General features: G+C 37.0%; 1 protein-coding gene across 1 annotated transcript in view; it reads right to left on the bottom strand.

Moving 5' to 3' along the window:
- PASD1 (PAS domain containing repressor 1) overlaps positions 1 to 18,162 on the bottom strand; it is a 114,754-nt gene that overhangs the window by 59,705 nt on the left and 36,887 nt on the right. The window contains exons 4-5 of the mRNA XM_054545198.1: positions 14,785 to 14,873; positions 5,514 to 5,603 (exon numbers count right to left, since the gene is read on the bottom strand). Of these exons, the coding sequence (XP_054401173.1) occupies positions 5,514 to 5,603; positions 14,785 to 14,873 (179 nt within the window). The remainder of the gene's footprint in view (positions 1 to 5,513; positions 5,604 to 14,784; positions 14,874 to 18,162) is intronic.

The following is an 18,162-nucleotide window of genomic DNA, read 5'->3' as shown; positions in this document are numbered from 1 at the left end:
AAGCACTCGTTCCCAAATATTTGCAATGGCTTTCTCCCTCACTTAATACAGGTCTTTACTCAAAAGTATTTTACATAGCACCAACTCCTTGACATTCTCTTATTGCCTTTTTTGTTATCTGTTTATTGTCTGCCTTCCCCATTAAAATGTAAATTGCAGTATAACAGAGACCTTGCCTGTCTTATTCATTGCTATATCTTCAACACCTAGAACAGAGCTTGGCACTGGTAAGCACTCAGTAAATATTGGTTGAATGAATGAATAATACTGTATCATGTAGCTGAAATACGGTGAGACATGGATAAATTGAATATCAGATATAGAAGTAATGAGCCTTTAATGTGATAGCAACAAAGTAATAAAGTATTCCTTGTAGCTGAATAATGGCTTTGTGTGATGAACCACAAATTCCAATGATTTTTTAACTGATTAGCATTAATAATCTACAGTCACTATTTAGAAATATATCTTTATGGCCCATTTGTAGAAGCCAGCCTATGAACTGGTCAATGATCAAATCAGCAGACAGATGCTGTCTCAATCAAGCTTGGCTTGATTAAGGATAGAAATATTACCTCAGTCTAGCAAACAAAACATTATGGAATTAACAGGCAATACATCTTGACAGTGAAAGTCACACAGTAAAATACTGACTTCCCGAAAGAAATGTAGATTTTTTTCACTATATTTAACTTTTTCAATAAAAACACTTTTGTTGGTTTAGTTATAAAATAGACTTTAGATGCCAAACTAGGTTACCTCTGTGGAGACCACTCATCCATTCACTCATCTAACACACGATAAACAACTGCTCCATGCCAGTCACTGTTCTAGGTATGTTCACATATACAAGCTCACTGAATCCCCTGGGAGAGTAAGAATTATCCCTTGTTTTATTCATCAGGAAATTAAGGCTTCTCCAATTATTGAGAGTTCAGAAATGCAGAAATGAAATTGACATGAAAGCTCCATCCAATTCCATGTCTATTGTTCCTTCTACTACATCATAGCTGCCTCAAGTCCAGTTTGCATCAGGAACAGAAAATTTGCTACTGGACCAGTTCCTGTATTTTGGACATTCTACATGAAGTAATTCACTGAATAAGATTTTATACTTATTTCTTATAAGGTTTACAAAAGATGAACCTGACAACGAATTCCAATGAGCACATAGTCTAGTAAGGCAGATTAAATATGCACAATCAATTATGATGTAGAGTATAAAATAATACCCTAACAACAGGTACAAAGTTCTATGTCTCGTAAGTTCTTTCATTAGTTGAAAAATGAAGATAGCATTGTCACTTGAAAGAGTTCAAAGTGAGCTATCTTTTGATAGTCTACATTCTCTTGGATGTGACTAGTGGTAATGAGTTTCTTATTGCTTCTCTAGGGATAGGAATAGTGACAATAAGCTTTATAATTAACCACTAATTGAAACAGTGGATCTGTTCCAGTGGCCTTGTTCCTTAGCTAGAAAAAGGGCAGAGACCTGAAAGCATGATCGACCTCATGTTATTTTTGTAAATTTTTAGCATTTGCTCTTCTTATTACACAAGGTAGAAAGATCAAGGTACTTAGAACTTAATGAAGCAAGGATAAATACCAGCAAAAAATTAAGGTGGTTTTTCAAAAGCCAAGTTTGCAAATATCTATTAGTTGTCACATAAACATTAGTGTGGTGAGTCTCAGTCACGGCAAAAAAAAAAGAATTAAGAAATTTACTGAGGACTTCATGACGTTTACTGAGAATCTAGGCAAGAAGCATCTTTTTTACTACCAAAGACATTCATATTATACATGCATTAGAAAACTATTCAACTGTATAGGGCACAGGGAAGGATAAGATCCGCTGCAGGAGATTTAGGCAGCATCTCGAATCAAATGAGACTCATCACTACTAAATCTCTACTATGCTGTAAGCTTCTCAGGGAAAATAGGGCAAATCTCATCACAGTTATCACAAACTAACCATGTACCTATGTTCAAAACCTGCTAAGTTTTAATCTCTTAAAGATTCAATGCTGAGAATCTTTTCAGATGTAGTGTATGTTTTAAAAGTTTCATTTGCTTTAGAACTGCAAAAGAGAATAAATATATGTAAACTCCCAGATTTGATTTTATTTTCGGGGGGAATGACCGAGTAGGGTGAGTAGGAGGGCAGGCTGCTAAGAACAGGGGGCAGTGACTGGAACTTACCACTACAAATGACAATGAGTTTTTCCAAAGAAAAAAAAAAAACTGTCAATGAAATCAATGATTGGGAAAACATGATGGCAGGTTTCAGATAAAAGTTTAATACCATGATGATGATGATAATGGGCATCATTTTATTCATGGTATGTGTTGTAACAGCATAACTTGGACACATCTTATCTCTCTGTCACACCCCTCTTCCAATACATCAGCAAAACAACTTATTTTACCTACAAAATACTTCCACTGCCACATTAATCCAACCCACTACCATCTATGGCCCTCCAAGTGGACTCTGTACTTCCATGCCTGCCCCTCATAGCCAATTCTTGACATAACAGCCAAAGCGATTCTGATAAAACTTAAGTTAGATCATTTCTTTCATCTGCTCCAACCTCCCCAATGGCTTCCTCCCATCTCAGAGGAAAAGGGATGTTACTTCTCCTGTTACTGCTCTGACTTTATCATCTCTAGTTTCCTTTTGCTCACAGCACTCCAGTTACACTGTCCTCTTTGCTGTAACTTTTCCTGCTTTCAGGCTCTTACATAAGCTTTCTCCTCTGTCTGAAAGACACTTGCTCCAGTTACCTGCATATCACAATACTCCATTCAGGTCTCTGTATAAATGTCACTGATCAGATGGGCCTTAGCCAATCACGTTATTTATAATAATTCATCTCCCAGCACTCTCTAAGTACTATTATTTCCCCACTTATAGAAGAGAAACTAAAGGTCAGGTAGTTAGAAACAAAGCTAAATTTTAATCTCTAGATTATTTGATTCCAAAGACCAAGTTCTTTCCATCCCACCATGCTATTAGTTTGGAGTTGCTCCATAGACAGAGGTGCCCTGATATGTAATGAAACTGAAGATTCCTGGAGCCACGCAGACACTCTAGAAATGGTTCACTCTCCATTTTATAATATAAGTTGGATGACTTATAAAATGAAATTTTTAATCAAAGCCTGAGAAAAAGATTGCCTGCTTTGAAAAATTAAGAACAGTTAGGATTCAATGAGGAAGTGTGAAACTATGCCTCAGGTGTAGCCATTTTTAACCTCGTTTTATAGGAATATATAACTTAATTCCCATTTGATGTTTATGTACAAATGTAATAGTTATACATTTATTTTTAAGTACACTGATCTCACGTAAATCAAGTTTATTGTTTAAGGCTGGCAGTTCAAAGCACATGTCCCAGACACCTCTCTAGGCCTTGTGGTTTTTGGGGGGCGTGTGTGTGTGTGGTACCTCAAATGCTGAAGGGTGAAAGAGCTTCTTGATACTGAAAACTCTGAACCAAATACATAAAGAAGCAAGATCATATCATAACTAACACCATCACTATAATAAATCCTCACATAATAAGAAAAAGTCACCAGTCTCAGCCAATGACCAATTTGGTTTAAGCAATATCTGATGCCACAAGAATTTGGGTAGTTTTCTGGTCTTCATTATAACAAAATTTAAGCTGTAATGGATCATACTCGCACATTCCTTCTTTTAATATATATTTTAAAAGACTCTTTTCCTTCTGTGGTTTAAATATACTAAAGTGCAATCCAATAAATATCTCTACTATTTCATTTAGCTGTTTTGGTATCCTACAAATATAAGCTGAATTTGGAAATATAAACTGTTTTTTAAAAAAAAATGAAAGAGAATGAGAAATAAAAGAGATCGATTCTAGCATCTGTAATTTTTTTTAAAAGGGTATAAGGACTCTGAGCTTCCAAGAAGGCCACGGAACAGGCCAACTGGCCTGGCTAAACTAGTGAAATGTTTTCAATCCACTTCCAACCTAACTACAAGATAATCTAATCTAGCTTCTATTAATTTCCATGTTCCAAATTTGAGTACTATAGATCTCTGGATTAGGGTTTGTGAAGTTCTTGAGACAACTCTGTGGAATGAGGAACATGTAATGAAAACAACAACCGAGATATGATTGTTTTACACTACGACCAATAGTGAATAGGGGTTTCAATTTCTTCACATCCTCTCCCAAAACTTTTTGTTAACACAACCATGCCAATGGCAGACAGTTTGTGTGGGAGGGTTGTTGGTAAATGTATTCTAGGTAACCCCTCTTCAAACACATGTATAAGTGGAATATGAAGGCCTTGCTACAGACTAAATGTTTATGTCCCCCAAAACTTTATATATTGAAATAATCTAACTGTCAATGTGATGGTATTATATTAAGAGGTGGGGCCTTTGGAGATGATTAATGGGATTAGTATCCTTATAAAAGAGACCCCTACGTTGGGCATGGTGGCTCACGCCTTTAATCCCAGCACTTTGGGAGGCTGAGATGGGTGGATCGCTTGAGGTCAGGAGTTCGAGACCAGCTTGGCCAACATGGTGAAACCCCGTCTCTATTAAAAATACAAAAATTAGCCAGGCGTGGTGATGCGTGCCTATAATCCCTGCTACTCAGGAGGCTGAGGCAGGAGAATCACTTGAACCCCGGAGGCAGAGGTTGCAGTGAGCCGAGATCGCACCACTGCACTCCAGCCTGGGTGAAAGAGCGAGACTCCATCTCAAAAAAAAAAAAAAAAAAAAAAAAAAAAAAAAGAGCTCCCTTGCTTCTTCTACTATATGAAGTTATAGTAAGAATAAAGATGTCCATGAAGCAGAGAGTGGGCCCTCACTAGACACCAAATCTCTTGGCACCTTAATCTTGGACTTCTCAGACTCTAAAACTATAAAATATAAATTTGTGTTGTTTATAAAGACACCCAATCTATAGTATTCTGAAACCAACGGAAATGACAATAAAACAGGGGCACATTTTGACAACATTGAAAACATCTTCTCTGATGAGCATTATGCTCCTGAAAATACCCCAAAATCTCCTTAAGCTGATAAGCAACTTCAGCAAAGTCTCAGGATACAAAATCAATGTGCAAAAATCACAAGCATTCTTATACACCAATAACAGACAAACAGAGAGCCAAATCATGAGTGAACTCCCATTCACAATTGCTTCAAAGAGAATAAAATACCTAGGAATCCAACTTACAAGGGATGTGAAGGACCTCTTCAAGGAGAACTACAAACCACTGCTCAAGGAAATAAAAGAGGATACAAACAAATGGAAGAACATTCCATGCTCACAGGTAGGAAGAATCAATAGGAAGAATCATGGGTTGGTGCAGCACACCAACATGGCACATGTATACATATGTAACAAACCTGCACGTTGTGCACATGTACCCTAAAACTTAAAGTATAATAAAAAAAAGAAAATAAATAATGAACCCCTAAACAACAAACCAGAATGATCCACTTTCCCAAAAGTAGAAAGAACTTACTGGTAAATGTCCAAGAAGAGAAGAGATGTTTTCAGCCACATAAATGATCACTCCATCTGCGCTCAGTGTAATCATAAAGCCATCTAATAACTAATGACGAGAGAATAATAATGTAATTAAATAGTGGAACAATAATAAAATGATAGCTTTATTGCTAAATGCATAGATAATTATAATAGCACACTGAAATGCACTGCAGTCCTTAAATATCAATAAAGTAGGCACAGACTTAATTAAAATTCCATTATTCTGCCTCCTACACAGAATCTACTTAACCTTAAACATGAAATGTTTATCAAATGATGTGTCACTCAAACAAACAAATTTCAATGTACACCCAATTAACATGAAATTCTCTAACACAAGCTAAGAAGATTCATTTCCACGTGTAGGTCGTTTCACTTTAAGAACACTTAATTTCAAAAATGTTAAAAATATTTTAAGGACACTTTCATTTGTGGTTAGGTTAGTCATCTCCTGATAAATATGGATATTGCCATCACTTTCCTGCTGTATAATGGATTCAACAGCCAGACAAATGCCTCCTGGTAGAGAATATCTAAAATGATGAATAAGATATATTAAAACTTATTTTTCAAAACAGGACCAAGCTATTGGTAAAGTAAGGGAAATAACCTGATATCAGAAATGACTAGATTGTGAGAATTAAGACATTAGAGAATATTAGACCCTGTATTTGCCTTGAGACTATCTTCTAACACTGATAGCCTAGAGCTTGGGGGACAAAAGCAAAGCCGAGGCCTGTACAAGGTAGGAGGTGAAATCGAAGACCACAGTATAAAGCCAGGTCTCCAAAAGGGTGATACTTTCAACAAGTGAAACAGAAAAATCTTATCCAGTGAAAGGAGACAGGGAATGTGCATGTCTGCCTCAGCCTCCATCCTGGGAAGAGTAGGAAAAGAGAAAATAGTCAACTTTAGGAGGTACTAAGCAGAAGCCCACCTTCACACAAACTTGGAGCTAGAATTCATATACTACCTGTGTGGCCCTCAACAACCAAAGTCTAATATTTAGTTTAAAGTGATCCTGACCCCATATGTCTAATAAAAGGAAATCAAAATCACATCTAGAGAATTATTTTAAAATGAGGGTTCAAAGAATTCATGTAGATAAAATTATAAATAATATGAGCTTATAATAAAAATAAAACACAGGAAGAGATGAAGCATTACGAATAAGAGGCAATAGACATAATAAAATAAAGAATCATATTTAGAAATAACATATTGGAATTATCAGATACAGAATACAAAATAAGTGTGCTTAACAGGCTTAAATAAATAACAAAGGGCACTAGAAATATGAAGAAACAAGAGACTCAAAACTGACTCGTGAGATATAAAACGTAATCAAACAAAATGTCTATAGATGATATTGTCATCAAAATTAGAAACTTAATGTATAAGTTAAATAGCATGTTAGAACACAGCCAGAAATAAAATTTTTGAGCTGGAAAGAGCTGAGGAAATGACTCAGAATGTAACACAAGGAGACATACAAATGGAAAAATAAGATAAATTCATTTCATGGAGAAGAGAATCAGAAAGTCCAACATACGTCTGATCAGTGTTCCAGAAGGAGATAATATAACAGAGAAGAGGAAATACTCAGTGAGATATAGGTGGAAAATTATCCAGAAGTAATAAAATACACCAATCTTAAGATTCAGGAAGCCCAAATAATTGAAGCAGGATTCTCTATTTGTATAAAGTCATGAAATCCTCAAACCCATTAGGATGGGCTATGATTAAAACAAAACAAATAGTTTTGGGACAAGATATGAAGAAATTGAAACCCCTATGCACTATTGATGGTAGTATAAAATGACAAAGCTGCCATAGAAAACTCTATGGCAGTCTCTCAAATAACTAAACATAGAACTATCATGTGATTCAGCATTTCCACTTCTGAGTGTATAGTGAAAAAAAAAACACCCTGAAAGCAGGGACTCAAACAGGTATGTGTACACCTATGCTCGCAGAAGCATTATTCATAATGGCCAAAAGTTGTAAACAATCTAAGTGTCCAACAGATGAATGTATAACCAAAATGTGTAACAAACAACAAAACATTATTGAGCCTTAAAAGGAAAGAGAATTTTGCCACACACTACAACATGGATGAAACATGAAGATATTATACTAAGTGAAACAGGTTACAAAAGGACATTACTGTATGATTCCATTTATATGAAGTTACTAGGATAGCCAAACTGATAGATGCAGAAAGTAGAATGGTGGTTACCAGGAACTGGGAGAAAGTGAGAATGGGGAGTTATTGTTTGAGTACAGAGTTTCAGTTACACAAGATTTTAAAAGCTGGAAATGGATGGTGGTGATGGTTGCACAATAATGTGAAAGTACTTAATGCCACTGAATTCTATATTTAAAAGTGATTAAATGGTAAATTCACGTTATATACATTTTACCGTAAAAAAAAAATAGGCCAAATAATAAGTTATAATGGAGATTAGAAAGTATAATAGAATAATTTTTTAAACACTATTTATCGAGACCTGTGAAATGCAGCTAAAACAACACTTGAGAATCTTTGCCTAAATGTATATATCAGAAAAGAAAATTGGTTACAAATCAATGAATTAAATAATCTAAAATTGTTAGAGAACAAAAAATGAACCCCAAAAAGTAGAAAAAAGTAAATAATAAAAATAAGAGCAGAAATTAATAAAACAAAAAATAATGACACAATGGAGAGAATCAAGAAAATTAAAAGTCAATTCTTTGAAAAGAACATTAAAATCGACAAACCTCTGGTAAGATGAATCATGGGGCAAAAAACACAAACAATATTAGGAGTGAAAAGTGGTTATCATTACAGAAGCTTCAGACATTATGAAGATAAGAGAATATTATGAACAACTTTACGCCAATAAATTTGAAAGCAAGTCTTAAAAAAATATAAATTGCAAAAAGTGACTTGGGAAGAAGTAAAAAATATAACCAATCACATCATCACTGAAGAATGAAATCACTAGTTTAAAATATTCTCTTATCTTTGTAATGTTTCTCCTTCATAGCATACACAAAAAATAACTCAAAAAGTATGAACACATTAAATATAACAGATAAAACATTAAAGCTTTTAAAATAAAATATAAGAGAATATATTTATTACCTTGTGGTAGGTAAGAATTTTTTATTTTTTTTTATTTTTTTTAACTTTTTTATTTATTTTTTATTATTATTATACTTTAGGTTTTATGGTACATGTGCACAATGTGCAGGTTAGTTACATATGTATACATGTGCCATGCTGGTGCGCTGCACCCACTAACTCGTCATCTAGCATTAGGTATATCTCCCAATGCTATCCCTCCCCCCTCACCCCACCCCACAACAGTCCCCAGAGTGTGATGTTCCCCTTCCTGTGTCCATGTGTTCTCATTGTTCAATTCCCATCTATGAGTGAGAATATGCGGTGTTTGGTTTTTTGTCCTTGCGATAGTTTACTGAGAATGATGATTTCCAATTTCATCCATGTCCCTACAAAGGACATGAACTCATCCTTTTTTATGGCTGCATAGTATTCCATGGTGTATATGTGCCACATTTTCTTAATCCAGTCTATCATTGTTGGACATTTGGGTTGGTTCCAAGTCTTTGCTATTGTGAATAATGCCGCAATAAACATACGTGTGCATGTGTCTTTATAGCAGCATGATTTACAGTCCTTTGGGTATATACCCAGTAATGGGATGGCTGGGTCAAATGGAATTTCTAGTTCTAGATCCCTGAGGAATTGTCACACTGACTTCCACAAGGGTTGAACTACTTTATAGTCCCACCAACAGTGTAAAAATGTTCCTATTTCTCCACATCCTCTCCAGCACCTGTTGTTTCCTGACTTTTTAATGATTGCCATTCTAACCGGTGTGAGATGGTATCTCATTGTGGTTTTGATTTGCATTTCTCTGATGGCCAGTGATAGTGAGCATTTTTTTCATGTGTTTTTTGGCGGCATAAATGTCTTCTTTTGAGAAGTGTCTGTTCATGTCCTTCGCCCACTTGTTGATGGGGTTGTTTGTTTTTTTCTTGTAAATTTGTTGGAGTTCATTGTAGATTCTGGATATTAGCCCTTTGTCAGATGAGTAGGTTGCAAAAATTTTCTCCCATTTTGTAGGTTGCCTGTTCACTCTGATGGTAGTTTCTTTTGCCGTGCAGAAGCTCTTTAGTTTAATTAGATCCCATTTGTCAATTTCAGCTTTGGTTGCCATTGCTTTTGGTGTTTTAGACATGAAGTCCTTGCCCATGCCTATGTCCTGAATGGTAATGCCTAGGTTCTCTCCTAGGGTTTTTATGGTTTTAGGTCTAACGTTTAAGTCTTTAATCCATCTTGAATTGATTTTTGTCTAAGGTGTAAGGAAGGGATCTAGTTTCAGCTTTTTACATATGGCTAGCCAGTTTTCCCAGCACCATTTATTAAATAGGGAATCCTTTCCCCATTTCTTGTTTTTCTCAGGTTTGTCAAAGATCAGATACTTGTAGATATGTGGCGTTATTTCTAAGGCCTCTGTTCTGTTCCATTGGTCTATATCTCTGTTTTGGTACCAGTACCATGCTGTTTTGGTTACTGTAGCCTCGTAGTATAGTTTGAAGTCAGGTAGTGTGATGTCTCCAGCTTTGTTCTTTTGGCTTAGGATTGACTTGGCGATGTGGGCTCTTTTTTGGTTCCACATGAACTTTAAAGTAGTTTTTTCCAATTCTGTGAAGAAAGTCATTGGTAGCTTGATGGGGATGGCATTGAATCTGTAAATTACCTTGGGCAGTATGGCCATTTTCATGATATTGATTCTTCCTACCCATGAACATGGAATGTTCTTCCATTTGTTTGTATCCTCTTTTATTTCCTTGAGCAGTGGTTTGTAGTTCTCCTTGAAGAGGTCCTTCACATCCCTTGTAAGTTGGATTCCTAGGTATTTTATTCTCTTTGAAGCAATTGTGAATGGGAGTTCACTCATGATTTGGCTCTCTGTTTGTCTGTTATTGGTGTATAAGAATGCTTGTGATTTTACATTGATTTTGTATCCTGAAACTTTGCTGAAGTTGCTTATCAGCTTAAGGAGATTTTGGGCTGAGACAATGGGGTTTTCTAGATATACAATCATGTCGTCTGCAAACAGGGACAATTTGACTTCCTCTTTTCCTAATTGAATACCCATTATTTCCTTCTCCTGCCTAATTGCCCTGGCCAGAACTTCCAACACTATGTTGAATAGGAGTGGTGAGAGAGGGCATCCCTGTCTTGTGCCAGTTTTCAAAGGGAATGCTTCCAGTTTTTGCCCATTCAGTATGATATTGGCTGTAAAAACCACATGATTATCTCAATAGATGCAGAAAAGGCCTTTGACAGAATTCAACAACCCTTCATGCTAAAAACTCTCAATAAATTAGGTATTGATGGGACGTATTTCAAAATAATAAGAGCTATCTATGGTAAGAATTTTTTAAACAGGAAAGCAAACACCCTTTGATTGGTAAATTTGATTACTTTAAAATTAACAATTTGTCAAAAGTCACCTTAAATTGTGAAAAGGCAAGCTACAAACTAGAACAAGAATTTTGCAACACATAACTAGCAAGTGATTTGTTTCCAGAATCTATTTTAAAAATCTCCAAAATATGAATAATTAGAAAGAACAACACCATAAGAAACTGAGCAAAGGCTAGAAACAAGCATCTCATAGAAGAGGAAACACAAATGGCCTCAAAATTTGTGAAAAGAGGCTTATTGTCATTTGCAATGAAACAAGACCCCATTCCATTCCCACCCAATTGACAAAAATTTAAAAATTAGACAATAAAATGTTAGCAAGGATGTGGAGCAATAAGAACTTTCATCCACTACTACTAAGAATATAAATGAACAGTAAAATACACAGTGAAACACAGCCACTTGAAAAGCATTGTCATTTTCATGTAGAGGGGAGCTACCCTACCATTCCACCCTACCCTCCAGCAATCTCATTCCTAGATATACACCTAGAAACACTCTTGCTTATATGGAAGAGGATATATGAACAAAAATGTTCAAAGCAAACCTGCTCACAATAACAAAAACCTACAGCTATACCAGACTCAGTTTATGCGCCTCCTCAAGATTCATTCATACCCCAACCCACCCTCAATCAAGCCAGGGATGTTAGCTTTGCTTTTGCAGTCCCAACCTAGTCTCCTAACTCCGCCAGCACTAGGTGCTTCAGTATCCATCCAAAATGACTGGATTCATGAAGGCAGTAACTTCATCTACCTCGGAGCATGGGACCTGGGTACCCCACTGGGTTTCCAGAAAAGCCAGGTAACCCAAAGGACAGAATTGCTAACATCCTGGGTGTGACTTTTGACTAATGACAGGAGAAAGAAAGGAACTGGTAGATACACTATTTTCTCTTCCTCCCCTATACAGACTACTCCAAGGTGTGGTGCCTTTTATGAGTGACTGAACAACCCGCTGTGTGTTCTTGTGAGGCTCTATCCAGCTTGGTAATAAACTACCCTATATTTCAGTTCCCTTCTTCCCTGCCTTACTTTTCCCCTCACCCTCGCTATCCTGAGATTGCATATCCCACTAAAACCTTAGCATATAAATTTTGCTTCAGCCTCTACTTCCTAAGGAGCATGAGCTAAAACAGATTTCTAGTGCCCATCAACAGCAAAATGGGTAAGTAATTGTGTAGTATGTTCTAACAAGAATACAGAAGTAAAAATGAATGCACTAGAGTTACATGCAATATCATGGATGAATTGAAAAAGAAAGGTTGAGCAAAAATATCAAGTCAGAGAAGAATACATACAATATAATTCCATTTATATAAAGGTGAAAATCATACAAAAGAAAACAACATATCACTTAGAGATGCATACACATGTCCTAAAAATACAAAGCAAAGCAAAGGAATATTGATACAGAACTCAGGCAATAGTAGGGAAGAAGTGGTGTGGAAGAAGAAGATTACAACAAAGGGATTTCAAAGGATCTGGTAGTGCTCTATTTCTTTTTTTTTTTTTAATTACAATACATATATTTGACAAAGGACTTGTGTTCAGAATATATAAAGATCTCTTACGAATCAATAAGAAAGGACAATAGCCTAATTAAAAGTAATGCTCTATTTCTTAAGCTCAGTGTTACCTGTACTATTTTTTTAACTGTTAATATATGTTATATACATTTTTGTAAGATAAAATTTTAAGTAAAAACTTTTAAAACTGGGTGTTTGCTATTTCCCATTAGACATCAAAAGATGACATCCAAAATTGCCACATGCCTCAAGTGACCTTCCAAACACATAGGTTCAGAAAAGAGTCTAGGCAGATCTGGTAAGGCACTTTGCTTCTCTACTCATTTTCTGTATGTCTGCTTGCTTTTGGCATTTTGATTACCACATTCTCTACTGAGATGGTTTGCTCTGAGTTAGTCTGGACCCCCATGGGCTGGAGTGTAAGTGAGAAAACATGGTGTGCTACTCGGCTGTGCTACTCAACAGGTCTTGGATTTGGGCAAGGTGCAAGCTCTCCCAGCTTTGGTCTCCTCTTTCCTGCAGTAAAAGGGATCAACATCATTATTAAGTTAATCATAGGCTGCTTCTTATGAGGATGAAATCGGCTACTCTACATGACAGCACAGTGTAGGTTGTTATGCAGATGTCAGGAGGCTGTTACGTTTGACCAACAGTATGGCAAACAGGAAGGAAACATCCAAAGCTAAGTTATTGCTCTGAAATACAAGCCATAAGAAACAAAGTCACCTTGCTCTCTTGCCCTCCAAACTCCGCTTTCTTTCATGCTTCAGAAGAATGGCCAAAGCTGTAATGAAACTGGAAAGTGAAGAGAAAGAGCCCTCTACTGTCCCTCTTCTCAGACTCCCTGATGTTTCCATCTCTCTGGTTGAAGTCAGCTCTGATTAGCCAGACTGAGCTTGTTTATTTCAAGAAAAAACTTCATGAATAAAGAACAGACTTTTCTAGGGAAGTTATTAAAGCCTAATGGAGGGGAAAAAAGTGGAAAGGAGGGAATTACCCAAGATATTCTGATCCTTCCAGTTGAATGCCATATGTTCTGTAGTTGTGAACATAATTACCCCTCTAGGGTGTAGTTATACCTTGTCTAGCTTCTAAAATATTTCAAACAAGCATCTGGTTTCATAAAATTGGCAACAGGATTTCACATAACACATTTTAAGTCCTTTATTTAGCAAATATTTGTGCATAGGATCCCTGAAACAAAACCTCTAATAAAATTGAGAGAGGGTCAGGTGCAATGGCTCACGCCTGTAATCCCAGCACTTTGGGAGGCCAAGGTGGATCGCTTGAGCCCAGGAGCTTGGGAGACCAGCCTGGGTGACAGAGTGAGACGTAATGAAACATAATTAGCTGAACATGGTAGTGTGCACCTCTGGTCCCAGCTACTTTGGGGGCTGAGGTGGGAGAATTGCTTGGGCCCAGAAGTTTGAGGCTGCCGTGAGCCACAATCACACAAGTGCACTCCAACTTGGATGACAGAGTGAGAGACCTTGTGTCAAAAAAAAAAAGTGAGAGTCTGTTTCTTAAAAGGAAGAAAAATGAAGTAGAATATTACGATATGGCTCCATTCATTCACAGTCAGAATTTTGCCCCTAACATTGGGATAGGTTTGAAAATATTCACTCACACAATGCCTTTCTCAGACACCTTTATGTCCACTAATGGTCATAGTGCTGGGTGGTCAGCCAGTACTGAAGGAGAAAAGGGACTGGACTGATAATTTCCAGGGCATCTAATATTGCCAAACACTGTACTATATATTTTACACGTGTTCACTTTATTTTATTCTCACATCATCTCAATGAGATAAAGATAATTTTTACCCATTTTAAAGAGAAAGAAATCAAGGCTCGGAGACGGTAATTCAGTCAAGACATACAGCAAGTAAGTGACAAAGGCAAAATCTGTACCCTTATCTGTCCCACTCAAAGGAATATGGTCCTTCGGAACCATATTCCATGAAACTAACCAGTTCTCTTGGAGATAGAAACTATAAACACCTTACATTCTTGAGGGGGGAAAAACTACTTGAAGGGTAATTCATTAGAGTATAACCATCTATGTTGAACGAGTCTACCAAATAACCACTTAAATACCCTGGTTGATTGTAATGCATATGATCTCCTAATCACACTTTGACAAACACTATTCTTTGTCTTCTATTACATGTATTCAACATATGAAGTAATCAAAGAACAAAAGCCCTCTTACCTGTAGCATCACTTGGTTGAAGTAATCATAGGTACGAAATGATGGAATCCAATTTAATTTCCTTTGAGAGCTTTTTGGATTGACTTTGTCTTTTTAGAAAAAGGAAGAAAGTACAGAACAGTGTCACATTAAAATGATTAGCTATGGGTATTAGATTTTTCAAAGTTATACTTAATTTATAGAAAAGACTCATGAGAAAATGCCGAGTGCTAATGAAAGATCTGATGTTGGCTAACTAATTGTATATAAATGATCATAAACACAGAAGTGTTTGGAATTGAGAAAGACTTTGAAGATCATCCAACTCAATTTCTACCACACACATTATGACCTATCCAACAATTTTATGATTTTTCAACTTCTAGCTCTTTTTTTCCTCTTGAATTCTACCAAAACCCAGTATCCATAATCTGCCAGGTAAGTCAAGGGGCTCTAAGCAGATCCAGACCCCCCAAAGCCCTTCCCTGGTCCTTACTAAATTATGAAATTCCACTCTTTAGCTTCATCTATTTAAGCTTTACGCAGGGTTCCTTAACTAGAATATCTTCAAGCCTTATCTTTTATCTCTTCAAAGCTACTGGTACTGTCCTCTTCCCCATCCGTCCTACCACATTCTTCAGGGTTTTCTGGTTTCCTCAATGAGAAGTGTGTTTCTGCTCCTGTGCTTAGTCTTTGCTGTCAACATGTGCCGCTCTCTACCTCCCCAAATCCACCCTACTCCACTAACTTCACTAGCAAAGGGACTTCACTAACACAGCCCTCCAATCTCAAGTGATTTTAATGCTTCATGTCAATAAACATTAGTTCCTTCTCCTCACAGAAAAATGAGACCCATAGCATACAACTTTGATCTCTATTAATAATGTAAACTCCTATGACAAGGATAATGTTGACAGTGGCTATTGCTTTCTTGACAGGCATGACTCTCTGACTCTTTCCTAGGAGTAGAGCTGGGTAAGAGGGAGGCCATGCATAAGGAGAGCTTTAGAGCCCTCACTGATGAGGGAATGAAAATAGGGTGTGTAACTGGGTGTGAAATAGGAGTAACATGAAAAGTAAACCATGCCAACTGCATAAATGCCTCAGGATCAGTGATCCTGCCCACTGTCCCAGCTTGGAAACTCAATTCTAGGCATAGGTCTTCAAACTCAAGAAACAACCCATGACACTCTTCCATAGTCAATTTCTGAAGAAATTTCTCCATTGCCTTCCAGTTCCATCTAATAACTTTCATCTCCTATACTTCATTCAAAGAAATAAAAAAGAGAGGGGAGTTCATATATTGCCAAGAAAGGATAACCACTGTATTTTATAAATAAATCATAAAGGACTTTTCTACTTTACTATTACCCGTGAACTTGTTTTTGTTTATTCTCTAAGGTGTGCATCATATCCAATTCTTCATCATATCCCCAATGTCTAACATGGTACTTAAGTCATGGCAGGGATTCAGTACTTCTTGTTAAACTGAACCTCTTTTATTCATTTATTTAACGAATGTTTACAGAGCTCCAGCTATGGGTCATTCTGCTTTACAGGTTCAGGATATAGCACAAACAAGAAAAATAAGGTGACTGTTCTTTTGTATCTTACAGACTGATGGGGCAGCGTAGACAGATAATCAACACATAGACAACAGAAAAGACAGTTTCAGGTATTTGCAAGTACAATAATTCGTAAGATTGGGTGATCAAGAAAAGCCTTACTAGGAAGGTACTAGGAAGGTAACATCTGAGCTAAGATTTGATTGACAAGAAAGCAACCATGTGAAGACATGGGACCAAACCATCTCAGGGAGATGAAACAGTAAGTGCAACATGAAGCAGGAAATCATTTTGCCTATTTAAAGAGATGACAAGATCCCAGAGTGGCTGCAGTGGGATGACCAGGGGTAAAGCAGTAGGAAATGAAGCCTGAGAGACAGGAAGGGCCAGATCATGTAGGGTATATGGTAAGAAGTTGGTATTTTATGCTGAGTAAAACATGAAGTGCTTTTAATTATTATTATTATTATTATTATTATTATTATTTTGAGATGGAGTCTTGCTCCTTCTCCCAGGCTGGAGTGCAGTGGCACAATCTCAGCTCACTGCAACCTCCGCCTTCCGGGTTCAAGCCATTGTCCTGCCTCAGCCTCCCGAGTAGCCGGGACTACAGGTACCTGCCATCAACACCCAGTTAATTTTTTGTATTTTTAGTAGAGATGGGGTTTCACCATGTTGGCCAGGTTGGTCTTGAACTCCTGACCTCATGTGATCCACCCACCTCGGCCTCCCAAAGTGCCAAGATGACAGGTGTGAGCCAGCGTGCCCAGCCCATGAAGTGCTTTTAAGCAGGAGAGTGGCATGTTAGGTTTTTACGAGATCCCTGTAGTTGTTTGTTACAAACAGAATAAAGTGGGTAGCAAAGATAGAGGCAGAATCTAGCTATGAACCTTCATCAAAAGTAAGAGATGAAGGAGTGGGGAGATGTTGGACAAAGGATATAAGATTTCAGTTAGAATAAGTTCAAGAGTTCTATTGCACATCATGGTGACTACAGTAAATAACAGTATACTGTACACTTGAGAATTGCGAAGAGAGCAGATTTTATGTGGTCTCATCAGAAAAAGGTAAGTATGTGAGGTAATGCATATATCAATTAGCTGGATTTAGCCATTCCACAATGTATACATATATCAAAACACCGTGTTCTAAGCCACAAATCCACACAATTTTTATTGGTCAATTTAAAAAAGAAAAAGTAAGAGATGATGGTGGCCTGGATTTGGGTGGTACATCAAGGCTACGCAAATGGTGAGAAATGTATAGATATGAAACATATTGTGGAGGTAGAAGCCAAAAACAATTGCAGAGGAATTGGATAGGATGGTGAATGAAGTGGAGGAAACAAGAATGACTTCTAAATTTTTTGCTTGTGTGGCTGGCAGAATGACTGGTGGTTGCTAGTTACTGATATGAAGAGATCTGGAGGTGGGGATGAGAGAGGCAATGCAGTGGAGGGGTATCAAGAGTTCCTTTATGGCCATGTTAATCTTTCTATTGAATATGCAATTGAAGACATCACGTAGAAAACTCTTTTGCGATTTTATAATAAGTATGATTCTCAGGGAAGGAGCTCAGGTAGGAGTTCAGGGCTGGAGATAGGTTTTAAAAGTGAAGGTCACTGATATCTACATAACACTTCAAATCAAGGGACTAGATGAGATAACCTGGAAAATGAGTACTGTGTAAACATAAAAGAGAAAAAAGTCCAAGGACTGAGCCATGGGCACACCCATGTTTAGAAGTTGAAAGGGGAGGAAGAAGTAAAAAAACACAGATAAAGGGTGGCCAATTCGTATGGTTTGGCTCTGTGTCCCCGCCAAAACATCATCTT

The sequence above is a fragment of the Pongo abelii genome, chromosome X, assembly GCF_028885655.2.
Source record: "Pongo abelii isolate AG06213 chromosome X, NHGRI_mPonAbe1-v2.0_pri, whole genome shotgun sequence".
NCBI lineage: Eukaryota > Metazoa > Chordata > Mammalia > Primates > Hominidae > Pongo > Pongo abelii.
Note: the sequence above shows the minus strand (reverse complement) of the source record. Positions and strands in the feature narration are given on the sequence as shown.